The sequence below is a fragment of the Ochotona curzoniae genome, unplaced genomic scaffold (genome assembly GCF_017591425.1).
Source record: "Ochotona curzoniae isolate NIBS_2020 unplaced genomic scaffold, NIBS_Ocur_1.0 scaffold_4506, whole genome shotgun sequence".
Classification (NCBI taxonomy): domain Eukaryota; kingdom Metazoa; phylum Chordata; class Mammalia; order Lagomorpha; family Ochotonidae; genus Ochotona; species Ochotona curzoniae.
In genome coordinates, this window is record NW_024467119.1 from 21,981,453 (window position 1) to 21,999,512 (window position 18,060).

Genomic DNA, 18,060 nt, shown 5'->3' on the forward strand with positions numbered 1-18,060 from the left:
CCTCTGGCTCCTGACTTTAATCCAGCCTGGCCCAGACTTTTGCAAACATTCGCAGAACATATCAATGAATAGATACTCTTTGTCTGTCTGTCCTTATATGTCTACGTTAACTCTGTCTTTCAAATAAATAGCTCTTTTTTTTTTAAGTAAGTATGTGATTTCCACCCCCCTTATTCCCCTATAGTTGTAATTCTTGGGGCTGAATCGGTTTGCAAGGCAGTGAACAGCAAAAGGAAAACCAGTTAAAAAACAGGTTTAACTTGATTTTGTTGTATTCCCAGTCTTTCTTCCAGCCTCCTCCCACATACCTTTCCTTTCCTTTGATTCTTCCAGAGAAGCTGGAGCTCAGATATGCAGGTCAAGCATTTGTCAGGCCAACTTGGGCAGCTGGAGGGCTCTGCAAACCTGCACACTTTTAAGTCCAAGCGATTCTACTTGGTTATCAACTTAGGTGGTCTGCTGGGCTCCAGCCCACAGAAGCTTTTCTGGTTTATTTCCTTCTAACCAGTGGCTGTCAGTTTGCAGTGAAGAAAAAAAAACCAAGATTATCACAAATCCTCCACGTTGTACATGATTTCATAACAAAGTTGGCAGTTTCCAAGGCTTGTTTTAGTCATTTTGCCCCCTTGGGACTGCTTCAGTCCAATGAAGAAAAGGGATTAGTGTAAATCTTCTTGAAAGCTTATGTGCTGTCTTGCACATTTACCTATTTCTCTTTGGGGCCTGGAAACACTGCATCAATGTAAAGGAAAGATGGTGAAGGAGAGCTTTTTCCATTCCCTGTTGCAAGAAGGGAAGATGGGATTGAGATAGCCCTGAGTGGAAATCTATTCTCTAGGAGAAATAATTCAGTAGTGTTTGTTGATTGAACTGTGACTATATGTCAGGCATTCTAATAAATGTTTACTTTCAGTATTTCCTTTATTCCTCACAGTAGCCTTACAGGAGGCTATTATTCTTTATATATAAATAAATATATATATTTATTTATAAATATGTTTATAAATATATATATTTAAATTTGAAAGGCAGGGTTACAGAGAGAGAATGTGTGTGTGTGTTCAATCTTCCATCCACTGATTCATTCCCCAAACAGCCAGGAGCCAGGAGTTTCTTTTGGGTACCCTACATGGGTGCAGGGGCCCAAGAAGTGGAGCCATCCTCTGCTGCTTTCCTAGACCATCAGCAGGGAGCTGGATCAGAAGTAGAGCAGACAAAACACAAACTGGCACCCATGTGGGATGCCAGCACTGCAGGCAAGATACTTGGCCTACTGTTTCTTGGCACGAGCCCTGGAGCCTGCTTTACAGATAAGAAAACAGATTTGAAAAGCTTATAGAAAGGATTAAGGAGATAAAAAGTGACAAAACCGTGTCTCGAATGCTTCTTTCACGTCACAACCTGTGTACAAAGATTTTACCAGCCAGAACACTTGCTTTCCAACATGAGTTCTCTGATTGCATCAGCATTGCCTGGGTCACCATAAACAACTCACAGCAGTCATACCAATCACAGTCACTAATACAGAAGCTGCAGCAGCTGCATGGTTTTGTGTGCCCTGTTCCTGAGACTCCAATGCAAGGAATCTCATGTTGAGTGCAACTGTCTGTGTGCCCAGCAGTCTTCATGGATTATTTGGATGCACTTCCAAAATCGAACCCCACTACAAAATAAGCTTCTTGAAGGTGGGAGGGTTGGGTTTGCACCTGCTGCGTTTATATCTACCGCCTACCAACGCTGATACCATCCAATGATCTTGAGTGTTTGTTGAGCAAACAAATAGGTAAATGAATGAATCTTTGCTAATGCCCTAATTGAAATTTCCTGTTGTTTCAGAAAGCCGCATTCTTTCTGCACAGTTCCTCAAGCCCCTTTAAGCTCTAACAGTGTTGGTTCTTTCTGCCATCTTGCTTGACAGCTGAGGTTTGAGAACCAAAAAGGCCTACAGCTGGAGGTAGTGGTAGCAACAGAATACATCTTGAACACTCCTTTAGGTGAGGTGACAATGGCTTAGGGGCAAGCTGGCCCTTATGATGTAAAGACTTGGCATGGCACAAAGGCAGCACTACGGGTTCCATGCAGTAAGATCAGTGGACTTGGCTCTTAGTAGGCGTCTCCACTGACAAGCAGGCTCTAGATAACCAAAGAGATCTTCTCTTTGCCTATCTGTGTCTGACATAATTAGGAAGCATGAAACCTCAGAGAAGCTTTCAGGCCTGGTCAAAGGTCACTTTTCTGACATTTTTTACATTGTCTGCACTTTGCTTTTCATAGCTGCAAGTTATGTCTTCATAAAATAGACACTGAGACTAAGGGTGGACAGCAAGGAAAGGGATCTAACACAGACTCTCCTTCTAGAGTGTGATTGGAGTTGCAGTGCATGCACCGGGCCTCTGAGGACAGACTGCCTGCAGTGTATGGAAGGCTACGTTCTCCAGGATGGTGCCTGCCTGGAGCAGTGTCTGCCATCATTTTATCAAGACATGGGCTTCTGCAAGAGTAAGTGTTTGGAGGCTCTGGTGTGCTCTTCCCCAAACTTCGGCTGCCTCTGCTGTGTGCTGGTCTGAGAAGCAGCCTGTGATGGGTGTCCCACTCTGACTTATTTTTTAAGATTTATTGGAAAAGTCAGATATACAGATAGGAGGACAGACAGAGGAAGTTCTTCCTTCCACTGATTCACTTCCCAAGCAGCCACAACAGCTGGAATTGCGCCAATCCAAAGCCAGGAGCCCAAAGCCTCTTCCGGGTCTCCCACATAGGTACAGAGTCCCAAGGCTTTGGGCCATTCTCAGTTGCTTTCCCAGGCCACAGGCAGGATGGGAAGTGGGACCACCAGGATTGGAGCCAGTGCCCGTATGGGATCCCAGGGCATGCAAGGCAAGGACTTTCGCCATTAGGCTACTGTACTGGGCCCCCATTCAGACTTTTTAACCACGTTTCTGGTTTCTTTCCTAAGAACTGTCTTTGTTATCATGGCTGTTTCCACTTTTCTGTTCCCCAGACCCTAATATAATATCTGTTGAAATTTGAGACCAATAAGAGAAATGTTGACATATGGAAACACACACAGGTGTAATGTTGGTCGTTTCTTTTAGATTTCCTTTAACAAATGGACAGCCTTGCCCCCCACCCTCCCTAGATAGAAAGGTCTTAGTTACACTGGGCACTTGAGCTCATGGTAAAAAAAAAAGTGGTTTACTGGTCACCTGCTTTGGTCAGCCCTCTGTATACCAAATACCCCATTTGTGCCTGTGCTGAACAACACAGGATTCTCAGACTCTGAAATCCCCGCTGGAAGTACAGAGCACATTTCTCGGGGACAGTGCTAACCAACTTCATGAGTCAGTAAAGACCCAAACTTCAGCAAAGCAATACAGAGACACAGACCAAGAGAATAATAACAATAGTCATTACTATCTATCAATCACTTGACAGTTTGTCTAGCATTTTCTTTAATTTGGTCTTCAGAGAACTGGGTGGGACAGAAATTATACTTCCATTTTATAGGCGAGAACAATAAGGCTCAGAGAAATGGAGTGATTAATTCTAAATCTCCCAGTTGGTAAGCCCAGGCTCCTTGCTCCATCCTGTGGTGCCCTGCCCAGCATTGCCACTGGTATTGTTGCTTGACATCTACCTGCTACCCTGCAAGGAATCTTGCGCTCACTTGTGTCTTTCAGGCTGTGACAACCACTGTGTCCAGTGCCAAGGTCCTCAGGAATGCACCCGTTGTGAAGGGCCATTTCTGCTTTTGGGATCCCGTTGTGTCCAAGAGTGTGGGAAAGGGTATTTTGCAGATCATGCAAAGCACCAGTGTACAGGTAACGTGGAGACTATGCTGGGGAAAAAACGAGGTTGACATGTAAGTCACCTGTGCCGAGGCTCAGGGAGCCAAGAGCATCTGAATAACAAGGAGAACGGAAATCCAGGAGATTGGCTGCATCATTGATGACGCCCATGCACATCTGTCACATAGTTTAAACAGGATGGAAGAGTGCCAGCCAATAATTCTGTTGTACAAATCAATATTGTCCCCAAGGTCTTTATGAAAACTGATATTTTATGGACTGGAATGCTTCTATTGAACTGCAATGAATTATCTATTAAGAGTAGATCAGTCTTATTGATAGGAACGTAGGCTTTTCAATGGCTAGTCTAAGTCACCTGCTGCAGCCCTGACATTGCCATAAAACTCATGAAGAATGAGGTTTTTAGGGACAATTTAGTGAGACATTTTGGAGCTTTTATGAATTAAATTGCAGATAAACTCAAGGTCTTGGTCTCCTTGCCCTCTGATTATCTAAGAGAGTCCCCCCCCATTTGTTCTCATCACTTCTATAAAAACTGTGCATGGTGTACCCTACTTGAAAGAGCACACGACCTTTGTAATAATGCCACTGACCAGGCAGAACATTTTAATTTTCATCAGATTTTCTTTATCTTCATTACCTCATCTAATAGTCACAATGACTTGATAAAATACAGCTGTCACTACAAGTCCTGTTTCACAAGGGGTAAGGGAGAGAGCTTTAAAGATATGAATCAGGTACAATCAGATATGATACCTATGTTTTCTGAGCCCCATTCCAGGGCCCTTTAAGATATATCACAAAATCTCTACAAAGAAAGCAGAAAAATTATGTGGTCAATATATGATTCACAGCAGATTATGAACTTGACCCAAAGAAATAATTGCATTGTCCTTTATATCAATGGTTCTCCTTTTTCATTTAAAGTACTACTAATAACAATAACAATAATAATAAACCTAGTAGTAACAGTGGTTGATCAGTTGAACACATTCTATGTGCCAAACACTGTTCTGGTCAATTCACACTGTAAAACAATAATCTTAACAGTAGTTATTTACATTGGGTGCCAGTATTGTCATTTTTAAGACAAGTAGATTGCGAGACAAAATGTTCAAGTAACTTGCTCAAGGCCATTAGTAAGGATGGGATTGTGAGGTACCCAGAAGGTAAATGTTCTCTCTTGCAAGTCAATGTGGTTTTCCTTTTTAATAATCCCTTTTGCTGAGGATGGATCAGAAACCTGTGACACGTCAGTAACAGCATGATGGACTTGTGACTGTTCCTGAAGGATGTCCATTGTGAATCTAGAAGGGAAATCAATGGGTGGAGAGGGGCCTTGGGGAAGGGCACAGGCAAACCCAGAGCCGATGAGACTATATCATAAAACAAAATATTTTTAAATGTAGGAAAAAAAAAGAAACCTGCGACACGCTATGGGCTAACTGTTAGAAATGTGATTTGTCTAAGCTGAGGAAGTTGTTGCTTTAGCTGCGATGCTTTTGACTGCCATCCTTTGATTTCTCTGCCCTGGTGGTCCTAACTGGGCCAGTGTGTATCTGTGTTGTGCCTCATATACTGCATCCTTTCTTTCAATAGCCTGCCCTCAGGGGTGCTTGCAGTGCAGCCGTGGCGACCAGTGTCATGTTTGTGACCATGGGTTCTTTCTGAAGAATGGCTTCTGTATTTCCAGCTGTGTTCCTGGCTTCCCTCCGCAATCATCTAATGACACATGTGCTGGTAAGTTGCTTCCCCTCTGATGGGCTGCTGTACTTCCTGCTCGTTTCTCAACAAAGGCTGACTTCTCATAAAAGCGACTCATGTCCTATAAAATGCCATCTTCCCATTTGGATGAATTCCTTAGTGCTCTGAAAGAATATGGGACTAGTTACAGGCCATGGAAAATTAAGAAATTTCAGCCTCTGTAAGCTTTGGAAGGGGAATAAAAACACAATTTGTCGTTTAAAATTCATGACTATCAGATAAGAAATTTTACACAAAGTTTGATTTGTTCTGAACTACAGCCAGGATTTTGAAAATTATATGCATATTTACATATACAAAGACAACTTCAGTAAGTTTGTGATAAAACAGGATTAAAAGATAACCCATGTTTAGCTTCTTTGTAGTATGCACTCTCCATGTACCTTTTGAGAACTTTTCATTCAGTGTGTCTATGTTGATTTGTAGAGCTAAGTATGGCAAAGTGCAATGGCCCATTCACTTTGCACCCAATGGAAATAAATGAATAGGAAATAGTGTGAAAAGTTTGCCTCATTAGGTTTGCATGTTTGAAATGGATGTATTTCAAGAACTCAGTTTGCCATTAGCAATAACATAACACATTAAAGGATGGAGTTCATCTCTCCCAATACATGAATGGGCACTCCTCTTAAGCAACAAAGAGAAGCACATTTCAATGTAGTTCTAGTTTTGATCCAACAAGTTTTACGTGTGGATGGATCTCAGGACTCCTGGTTTGTTACTGAACGTTACCCTAAGGCATTCTAACACCTACAGATAATCCCTTGCTCTATATATGTCTTGTCTCTAACAGCATTAAGACTTTTCTAAAGCAAAGCCAATTTTTTTGAGTTCTTTTACTGGGCTCCTTCTGGAAACCCCAACTACCTGAAAGACAAGTTACTCTTCTTGAAGTCAACTTGTGAAAATGGATTTCACTCCCATTAGCAGAATCTTACAGTACAGTTAGTCCCTGTGACAGATTTGGCATTCCCAACCTGTTCGCCAAATGCAGTCCAGCCAAAACAATTGCAGGAGACAGGTTGATTTTTCATCACACAGGCACTCCTAATTCCTGCATCAAATGTTTCCTGTGGACGATTTGTCAGTTTTTCTACACGAACTACCTGAAACAGGCTAGCTTTGTAAATAACAGTGGTTCACAAGGTATGAAAATGTGTCTTTTATTGATTCAGCCTCTGATAGTGATGTTTTCTGCTGTAAGAGTACATGTATCTATTTGTCAAGTCACCAGGATCCAGTCATGGGGTTTCGCCCTATGGCCCGAATGCAATCCAGTCACTTCCCAGAGGCCCAGCCTCTAAGCACCACAGTTGTGTCAAGTTTCCACAAGGCTTTGAGCACTCAACTCTTAAGTTCAGGGGAGAAACACTCAAGCCACAAAAGGTAGCTTGTAAAGTTTTAAAAGAAGGCATCTGTATTTCACATGAGTTCTGAGTAGAAGCCACTAATTCTACTTCAGTGTGGATCGACTGGTACTTTTCTAGGAAATGGAATCAGACACTCACCTCTCTTCTTGCCTGCACTAAGTATAATGTGCTGGGTACCTTAGAATAGGACTGTGGTGTTCAAAGCTGGCAGCCTGTTCGATTACTCAGGGAATTTGTAAAATTAACGGCATCCTATTCTTAAACATTCCAAACTGATGCTTGGCAGAGCTCAAGCATCTGTATTATTTTAAAAAATCCCTAAATGATTCATTCATTATTGGTATACAATTCATATATCATAAAATTACTGGTTTATTGGTTTACAGCAATTCATACAGCAAAGCAAATACCACAAAATTTAATTTGAAACCATTCCTATCATCTTGAAAAAGAAATCCTATAAACATTAGCCATCCCTGTTCATTCCTCCGCATCCTAGCCCTCAGTAACCACTAATCTACTTCCTGTCTTTATAGATTTGCCTAGCCTGGATATTTCACAGAAAGGAAATCATATAAGATGGGGCCTTTGTGTCTGCTGCTTTTTCTTAGCATGGTGTTCTCAAGGTTCTTCCACATTATTTCAGTATTTCATTCACTTTTTGTTAAATGGACAAATAATGTTACATTGTATGAGTATATGGCATTATATATATGTAAATGTTTCAACTGATGTAAACTTGGATTGTTCCCACTTTTTGAATATTACAAGTAATTTTATGATCATTCATGTACAAATTTTTATGTAGGCAGGCATATATTTTCAGTTCTCATGGGTATGTATCTAGAAGTGAAATTGCTACATCACGTGTGATTCTGTATTGAAATAAAAATTACTTGAGGATCTGCCCAGGTGTTTTCCCAAAGCACTACATCACTTGCTACTCCCTCCCTCATTTCTCTGTGTCCTCACAAACACTACTGTCTGTCCAAGCAGAGATGAAGTCCTGTCCTGTTATGATTGGATTTGTACTCCATGGATGACAAATGATACACACTGTCCACGTGTGTATCGGTCTTTTGTGTTTCTCCAGAGAAATGCCTATTTTAAGTTGTTGATTTATAAAAGTTTTTATTATTAAGTTAAAGCAGTTCTTTGTGTACATATGGATACAAATCAATTTTAGATTTATGATTTGATGTTTTCTCTCACTATGTGGGTTGATTTTCTTTCTTATTGTTATTCTTTGAACCACAATTTTTTTATTATGATGAAGTTCAGGCCATCTGGCTTTTTTTCTTTTTTCAATGTTTTTATTGTTTTTAAAATACTTTCTTAGAAAGTATTGCTCAAGATCACAAACATCTGTATTTTCTTCTTACAGCTGTGTAGTTTAACTCTTGCATTGAAGTTATATGTATTTTTCACATGTGAATCCAGATTGATAGCTACTGGGCTGGAAAGAGGCTTATGGCATATAGTAGCCCATAATCTCCCCTGTATAACTCTGAATTAAATTTGCAAACCTGTTTCTTTAAAAGAAAAAAAAAAAAACCTAACTAGTGAATAGGTGCAGTCTGACATTGAGATTCCTATGTTTTCCAGGCAAAATGTACACCCCTAGTCTTCATGTGAACGGTTCCCTGAGCCTGGCCATTGGTTCAATGAAGGTCCTGGACTTTTCTCTCCTGAATGTGCAGCACCAAAAGGGCAGGGTGCAGGACCTCCTCTTCCATGTGGTGAGCACTCCCACCAATGGGCAGCTGGTGCTCTCAAGAAATGGCAAAGAGGCGCAGCTGGACAAGGCTGGCCATTTTAGCTGGAAAGATGTCAATGAGAAGAAAGTTCGGTTTCTGCACAGCAAAGACAAACTCAGGTGGGCCAAGCTTCTCTCTTCCCTCCACCTTCTTCCCTTCATTGCCTGGTTCTCCTCTCTCAGTCTTTCTCAGGAACTGTCCCTCTTCTGGGGAAGATCAATATCCCACTAATATTTTCAGCTGCCTGTCATCATTTCCCTCTAATTGCTCTGAGAATGTGCTTCTGTTCAATTCATTTTCATTTTATTACATAATTATGGGTAATTCTCTGATGTGACAGGAAAATTCCTAGTGTAATTACCCAGATTTGGGGAGCCAGCAGAGGCAAAACTGGATGCTGCAGCTGCTTCCTGCACGTGAGGGTTCTACACAGGGAGCTGGAGGCTGATAGAGGGCAGAACACGTGTCTTTCAAGGTGCTTTATGATCCCTAGAACTTCAGAGTTGGAAGGAAACTTAGAGTCACAGTGAACCTTTTAGTATCCACATTATAGGATTAATTGTGGTTAATTGTTAAGCTCAATCCAGTTTTCCTCTGATGCTTCACACACTTCTGGCTGTCTTCCCACCCCAGTTGTCTTATGCATCAGCAATGTAACTGACTGTTTACACCAATGCAAGCAAATATAGTCCCTGTAATAACCAGAGTAAATCTACTCAACAGAGTAGAGTGTGTCCCAACGCTGAGCCTCGTGGATAACCCTGCAATGAGCCTCTGGGATAACCCTTCTGCTTGCTGTGCATCATCAGTACAGATTATTCAGTGTAGACTGAACAAACTAGGACTAGAAACCCTTGAAACGATGATGAGGATGCCAGATATTTCCAAACTGATATGGAGGGGTTTTGTGGCTGTGAGTGTGTAGGAGATGTGTGTGTGTTTCTGTGTGTTATGAAGTTACAGTATTAATCAGTGGTTTTTGTTGTTGTTGCACAAAGAAATCTAGTTGCTGGCTGTTTAGTTCTGAGAAGAGATTAATGCGCATTGGAACCTGGCTTCCAGCAGTCTGCTGCTATGTTACATTAAGAACTGGACACACCTCTGGGCTCTGGGTCTGTTAAGATCTGCTTGGTAGCTAGTTTTAATCTGAACTCAGTGCGTTTTAAAAATTGCTTAAATTGCAAGAGAAGAACACTTGAACATGAGTGGGGCTTGCCAGAACAGGCTGAGAACTGGTGGTCCACTTATTGTCTGCTCACCTTTGGGACTTGAAGAATCCGTTCTGCAGTCACAATACATCCCTGCAGGACCTCGTGCATTCCACAGCATCATAGTTGTACTCGTGCTCATGTTGTCACCTGGGCAGTGGGGCACTGGAAGGCCACAGCACCCAGTTCTTGCCTCGGTCCCCCTTGGTAAGCTTGCAGCTGGGGCGGGAACCTGTGGTTCCCAACACCCACTCACATGTGCTGACTCGTTGGCAGGCTATCTGGGGTGTCGCCCATAGGACTGTGTGAGCTGAGAGGGTTGGTCCATTCTCTAGACACACCTCTGAAACACTCCCACTTCCATGTGGGAAGCAGCTATCTCTCCTTTAGCCTGCAAAGGTCTGATTTGCCTGGAAAAAAGAAAATCTCTTTTTTATTTTGTATTTTGATGAACATTGAAGAAGCTGGAACTATCAAATCTGTCTTGGGGAAAACCTCAGAACTGTTTTTTTCACGTTGTGGAACCTTTCACTGCTTTCATTACATGATTAGTATTCAACTGTTTTATATACTTGTTTTCAATTCTCATTTCAACAAGCACTGTAATTATAGCTATTAGAATAAAATCGCTTAAGTATTAAAAAAAAAATGTTACAGTAAAGCCAATAACACTTTCAGTATAGCTCAAGATGCTGGTTACCTCCAGTGGTCAAAATGTGGGTATAAGGGCTAAAATTCACTGAATGCTCAATTTGAGCCGGGTATTATATTAAGCACATGCATTGTGTGTGTGATTCTTCAATGCTACGGATCAGGAAATGGAAGCTTTCAGACTTCAATAATTTTGCCTAAGAACTCACAACCTGAGGGCAGAACAGAGACCCCATCCCAGACTCTCAGGTTCTAACACCCATGCCTGTAGCAACTGTGTTTGTGCCTCCCCAGTGCAGTAGGTTTGTTTCTTCCCTCATGAGATAGATGGTTGTGTAGGAAGCACAGGTTGCTGCCAAATTGGAGGGAATACTCTGGTGTCTGCTGCCGTTGACTCAGTCTACAAGGTTCTGCACCTTCTCCTGTGTTCTTTTTCAATATACATATTTAATATATAGAGACATATTTATATTAGGATATATATATGTAAAAAGATCTTAGTATGAATACAGACAACAGCTATAGACAATAATTGAATGGAAAAAAATCTACTCATAGATGGCAAATCACAAAGTAATCACGGATCATGAAAATTGCAGTTGTATAACATCCTAATGATTGGTTTGACAAAGGTACAAAAAAGTTTTAATAATAAATTCATTTTATTTTTTATAATGTTTACGTAGTTGAGAGAGATGCATGCCCATGTGGACCACCAATTAGGGTAGGGAGGGTAGAGGATTTGGGAAAACTGGATGAGACAACTGTCTCCAGTCTCCTTTTTTTCTTCTAATATCTGAGAAAAGTGGACAGAGAAGGGGAGGGCTGCTCCCAGCAACCCAACTATATCAGTACCCAGGAATGGGGAAAGGCATTCTGCTGTCATCCCAGGGACTCCAATGTGCAGCATGTTCCCTGGATACTGCTTAAGTGGTTTTAATAGTTCCAAGATGCTGTTGATTTTGTTATTCCAAGGTTGAGAAAGTCCTTCCAATGTCCATTGGCTGATATAATCTGCCTTAGAGTCTCTATTCACCCAGATGCTCGTCTTGGAAAGCTGTTCAATTTGTTCTGCCCTCCATGGCACTAGATGTCCTATGCAGGCCCCAATGAGCTGGTAGTAATGTCACCCATGTACATGTGAGCACGTTCTCCTCTACAGGCCTCAGCAATCATGGAGACTCAGTTCTGAAAATAAACGTTCCACAGTCAGACCACATAGCCTGTGATTTTCCCCATGGTTGGAGTTCTGAGTCCAGTGATCCAGTTGGGGGAGTGCCCAAAGAAACTTCATCAGAGGTGACCCCAGACCTGACTCCTGTGTGTAACAAGCACTGTGTGGTCCGACTCAGTCCATCTCTCACATCAGTTTACACATATACTGGTGGTTACAATCACCTGGTCTGTTCTGTCCTCAGCCCCATCTTACATACGAATCAATGATGCTGTGGCCCAACCTGACCCTGTCCACCACATGCTTGCCCTCAAGCAACCAGTAAGAGCTACAGCCTGGTTGAGGCCTACCCTGAGCCCTGGTTCCTCTGCTTGCCAGTATGTGCAGTAGATTAGTTCAGTCTGTCCCACATCCTATTTAGTTCTCATATGTGTCAATCGGCATTAGATTCTAGCTCAACCCAACCAATTCCACTATCTAGCCCACACTCAAGCCAGTCTGTGCCACCACTTATCTAGCCAGGCCTGCTTCAGCCGTGGTTCTCATGCTCACCAGTTGAGCTACTGTCCATCACAGGATGTAAACAAAGTTTTACAAAACTATTTGCACACACACACACACACACACACACACACACACACACACTCACACATTTCCTGTTTCATGGGTTTTTTTTTGTTTGTTTGCTAAATTTTAGCTATCAAGGAAAAAGAACATGTAATAACTGTCTTTCTGTGTCTGACCTTTTTCATTCAAGTTGATGTCTCCCTATGGAGTCCATTTTGTTGCAAATCATGGATTTTCATCCTTTGTTTTTTTTTTTTGTAGCTGATTAATGTTTCATTGCCTATTTATGCCACCTTTTCTTTATCCATTCATATAATGATGGACACCTTGGTTGATTCCAAACTTTGGCTGTTGTGAACACTGCTGCTATAAGTATGACTATGCAGATACCTCTGATTCATCATGGTCAAGTCTTTGGGTTTTATACCCAGTAGTAGGATCACTGGATCCTATGACAAGTTACTTCTAGTTTTAAGAAATTGCTACACTGTTTTGCACAGTGGCTACACAAATTGACACTCCCACCCACAGAGCGTAAGTGTTGTCCTTTCTCTAGACCCACACCAGTATTTCTTTTTTTTTTTATTGTTGTTAACATTGTATTATGTGATACAGTTTTATAGGCACTGGGGATTCCCCCCACCCCTCCCATACCCCTCCCCCCATGGTGGATTCCTCCACCTTGATGCATAACCACCGTTCAAGTTCAGTTGAGATTCGTTCCTTGCAAACACATATCTAGCATAAAGTCCAGCGTCTTATTGTCCAGATAAGTTCAGTGGCCTCTTGGGGAGACCTTCTCTAGTCTGAAGATAGGGCTAACAGAGTAAAGATCCGGTCAGTTAAAAGCCCCAACAAAACCTCAGTGTCAATATACAACATTATGGAATTAATTGACATAGTATTGGGTAAACAATATGTTAAAAATAATGCAAGTTCCATTCTTTGAAACATCTGGGTTGAGACAGTATCAATGACAGGTTCAAAAAATAACCAACAACCAAACAAAAATTACAAGTTAAATCAAGGCAAACATGTGGTATCTAATTTTTTGGGATTCGCTCATTTCCCTTAGCATTTCTTACTCTCTTGGTTTGGGCCTTTCACTATTCTGAGAGGTGATACCACATTGTGGTTTCCCTGATAGCTAGTAATGTTGAGCATTTTTTCATATATTTGTTGGCCATCTGTATCTCTTCTTTTGAGATCTTTTTATTCACGTTCTTGCTGCAAATACACTTTTTAAGTACTTGTATCTCTCACTCATGTCACACATTCAGGGCTAACATTTGGAACCCACGGTTATTTGTTTTGGAATCTCTTGGGAAAAGCATAATCCTCTAAAATAGACAACAAAAGTTCATGTCTTTTTCATTTCTTAAGACAAAATAATGTTTTAAAGCTCCCTGAAAATATATAATATTAAAGGCCTTTTGTAAAACTCCCTTGAGTGATACCCACTTTAACACTGGAATTTAAAAAAAAAAGAAAAAACAAGCCTAAACATCTAAAGAAAATAATGGACAGGAGGAATAGTAAAATGAAATTGGCAGGAATTCATGAAAAAATGGAATTATTTAAGTACCATTTATAATACAAAGTGTAAGGGGGAAGCTTAGTTTGTGTTCTGTTTTTGTTGTTGTATCTTTCCAGTGGAAGAACTGACCAGGACTCTTGGATTGGAATTCCTCAGAACTGAATTCCTTGGATTAGATTGCCCTGTAGAGTCAGAAGAGCCTCTAAATGGAGCTGTAATGCCTGTGATTGAGTGGCCCTGCTGGGTGCTGAGCACTGTTATTGGAACCTCAGGGTTGCCACAAGTTGGTTTTCTCCAGTAGGAGGGAGAATTGTCACACCCTCTTCTGGTGGATTCCAGTGAAACCAGCAGTGGCATTCTCTTGTAGGATGGAGTACGGAAGGGGAAGATTTTAAACTGGGTAGAAAATAAAGGGCAGCATAAACTAGAAAGAGGCTCCAGAATGCCCTTTTAGTTTAAAAAAGGCTTATTACATACAACTGGCTTATTACCTACAACTCGTAGAATTCCTCATTTGAAAGAATAGTGTTCTATGAGTTTTAACAAATGTAAACAGCTTTATAGTGTGTGACTGTAACCACAGGCAGGCAGGAGATAATCAGTCCTTTCATCACCACCATCCCCAGTCGCCTCTTTATGGTTGCTTCCCAACACCCAGTCCCAGTTCAGTACAGATGTGATTTTTTATCCAATAGTTTTGCTCTATAAAACACCCTGTGAAAGGAATCAAAGGGGAGTCTCTTGTTTCAGGCTTTTGCTGTAATGCTTTCAAAATCTATGCATGTTCTTATGTGGAAAGTTCCAAGAAAATCTTTTAAAGAAACTTTCAAACCACAGTCCCTATAGCAGACAAAGATTCTGAGATTCCTTTAGTGCATTCATCACACATGTTAGCGGTCAACTGTGAGTTCCGAGTTTCATTTGACTGTAAAGTTGGCAACTCTCCTTTCCTGCAGTCATTAAAGGGGCTGGAACAAAACTCTTTTACATGAAATGAATCCATAAGAAAGAGTGAGGCTTGTTTCATTACTAAGGGGGACTCTCAGGTTGCGAGGATTGGAAGTCAACTTGTACTAGATTTTGCGAAATAGATGGAATGTTAGAGCATTGTGGGAGTGATGGGAGTCAGATCTGCAACACTTCAAGGACGCTTGTGTTCCAGGGTACTTCTGGAAGCTAGAACCAGGGATGGCCAGCGGGGCCTGACTCTTCTCTGATTCCTAGGTTTTTTTGCTCAAAACCTTCATATGTTTCTCCCTTATAGGTGGGTTTGTCCCACTTGTGCACCAAAAGGATAGACTCCAGTTGCTGATAGTCAAATGAGACACTGACTGCCTATGCTCTCAGGCCTGTTTCAAATTTCTAGGGCAGTCTCATCCATCTATCCCTGATCTGGTCTACTAAGAATATAAGTGGAATGAGGATGAGGATAGGAAGTGGGAGGGGTCTGGAAATGCAGCCGTTACAAGGATTGTTACTGGTGTGCTCCACTCTGATGCTTTGGCAAGAGTTGGGGAGAAAGATGTGCTGGGAAGAAAAAACTGCTGAGAATCCATCACACAGCATAGAAGACCTCTTTCCGTTCCTCAGTTTAGCCATTAGTCTGTGCTATATAAGAGTACTTCAAAGAGTTCATGGCAAGTAGAATTAAAATATTATTTTGGAAAAAAAAATCAAATCCCTGTGTTTTCTTTTTCATGGTATATGTTTTCTCTGACCTTTCTAGAGATCATATGTATTTATTCATCTTTCTTGTTATGGATTTTTCGAGCCTTAATTACTCATCTTAGAAAGTAGGAAGAGTGTTATATATTGATGATTATTATGTTTGCAGGAAATCTGAGAACATGCAGTATTTTCACCCTCTGTCTCAGTATAATCAAGCTGTGATAACTTTATTTACACTATACATGTCATGTACTTGAATCAAATCCTGAGACAGATTTGACCTAAAAAAATCTTTTTAATCCATCTCTTTCTAAAGATTAATGATTGTATTTTCTCTTTCCTTTCTTGGGAACTTCTTTAGGAAAGGTTACTTTTCCCTGAAAATTAGTGACCAGCAGTTCTTCTCTGAGCCACAGCTGATCAACATACAAGCGTTTTCATCCCAGGTAATAAAAATGTCAAGAATTAATCATTTCACATTTTTAAGCACAAATCAAGATTTCTTGTGATTTTAGTAAAAACAACTGAGCTTAATTCGTCTTACCTTGGTTTTCTGTTGAAATGGCATTGTAGTAATTCTCATTTTTCCTGGTAGTAACAATACAGCAATAACAATTGTTACTATCTCTCTAGCACCTATGATTCCTGTAAGTCAGCTAATGTTGATGCTAGCCTTGTGAGGAATTGTTATTATCTTCAATTTAAAGATGAGGAAACTTTGTCAGGGGAACTTAAGTGATTTGTCAAGGGTAATACAGATTCAAGGTGTATGCTCGGTGGATCTGGTTGAAAAGCTTTTGTTCTAGCTCATCACAGTGTGGTGCCTTAATTTACTAAATTTAATGCTAGTCATGGAGAATGAATTGAGGGTGTTACAGGTGTTGGATTTCCTTATTCTACGTAAATTACTTTACCTGAATATTTCTGTCTCTGTAGTGTGGAATTTGCTGTGGCTTGAGGCTTTTACTCAGGATCTTATTGCATGAGGTGACGGGGAGATCTGAGATAGGTCTGAGGAAATCCCAGCTGAGACCTCGGATTCAGTGCCTTGACCTTTCATGCCCATCCCTTCTCACTCAGCTCTGCCCATTGTCCCTCTGTGACCAGCAGACAGACAGTCATGGTTGCCTTGGAAGCAGGACTGGAGGGAAGTAGCAGCTGCCATATACAAAGATGACAGAGAGAGATTGGCACATCATCAACAGCCAGAGAATGGGACAGCAATGCGGGATGCCAAGACTGCCTGAGCCTCTGGATGGTGGCATGGCAGCAGGAAAAACCTGGAGTTTAGGAATAATTAGAAAGTGATCTTAATGAACTTAGTGGGTAAACAAAGTATACATGCTTTTATTTTAATTAAAGCGAAACCATCTGCTCTCCCCAAATCTAGGCCAGGAGATCACATTCAGTCCTAGAGTCTACTGACTTAATGGCTTCTAGGCACTTGCACTCAGAAGCTGGGTTTTGTCCTTTCAGTTTGGGCTAATGGAGCTTCTCTGATGACCAACCTAGACAAAAAGCAGCAACCAAGCAGCTTCTTCATGCTTCCCTGAGTGTGCTTGTCTTCCCATAACCAAATGAGTGAACAATGAGTGTATTTTAAAATTCTAGTATGTGACTGCTATTTTGGCATTTTGAAAACAGAATCTTAAAGAAGATTTTTATTTTTGTTCCCTTAAATTCCTGCAATATTTCAGTGTGGTCTTGGGCCTCCCTGAGATTTTCTCATGAAAACTGATTTGTTTTTTCTCCATTTATGGATTTTTGACATCACCCTTGACCTTCCCTCTTCCAGAATAGAAGGATCCCTTCATTTCCATGGTTAGAATCACAGCATTAAAAATGGCACCATGTTGATAAAAGTCCTGGAAGATTCATAGTCAAATGAGAAGAAATTAAGAATGTTTTTCTTAGCTTCTGGTTTTGAATTTCTTTTTCTTTTTTTTGGTGAATACTTTTATGTTAGGGTTCATTAACTTTTATCTTTAGCAAGGAGGATTTTATCTGCTTCCTCAAATTGGCAATGGGGAATTTGACAATCCTCAAGAAAACTTTAAATTTTGCCCTATTTACTTGGCCACCTGATTAGCCAGGCCATTGCCTTACTCACCCAGAACATGGTCTTTTCAGGCCTTCTGTCCAGAACGAGGGCAACACTCTATCATAATTTGGATAATAGAGCTTGAAAAAACTACTGAAAGGACCAGAAATAGAATAAATTCAGAATGTACAAGTATAAAGCTACTTCAAAAAGTTTATGAGAAAATTGTGTTAAAAGATATCTTTCTTCCCTGCAAAAAAAAAAAATCCTTTGAAATCTATGCATGATTTTTTTCATAATATACGTTCTCCGTGAACTTTTTGGAAATTCCTCATATGCATGGATTTCAAAGGTTTTTTGGTAGCAAAAAAATAAAAAAGATAAAGATATCCCTTAATTCAAATTTTTTTCTGTGAACTCTTTTGAAGTCTCCTCCTGTCTTACGCTTACATCAGCACACCACATTGCAACCTAAAGTACAATGTATGACTCCCAAACACGAGTCCAAAAATCC

The 18,060-nt window shown here is 40.8% G+C and overlaps 1 protein-coding gene across 1 annotated transcript in view; it reads left to right on the plus strand.

Annotated features, from left to right (window-relative positions):
- The window catches only part of FRAS1 (Fraser extracellular matrix complex subunit 1), a 263,048-nt gene that overhangs the window by 113,646 nt on the left and 131,342 nt on the right, over positions 1–18,060 (plus strand). Inside the window, exons 23-27 of the mRNA XM_040967150.1 lie at positions 2,359–2,499; positions 3,681–3,821; positions 5,409–5,549; positions 8,549–8,819; positions 15,867–15,951. Coding sequence (XP_040823084.1) covers positions 2,359–2,499; positions 3,681–3,821; positions 5,409–5,549; positions 8,549–8,819; positions 15,867–15,951 — 779 coding nt within the window. The remainder of the gene's footprint in view (positions 1–2,358; positions 2,500–3,680; positions 3,822–5,408; positions 5,550–8,548; positions 8,820–15,866; positions 15,952–18,060) is intronic.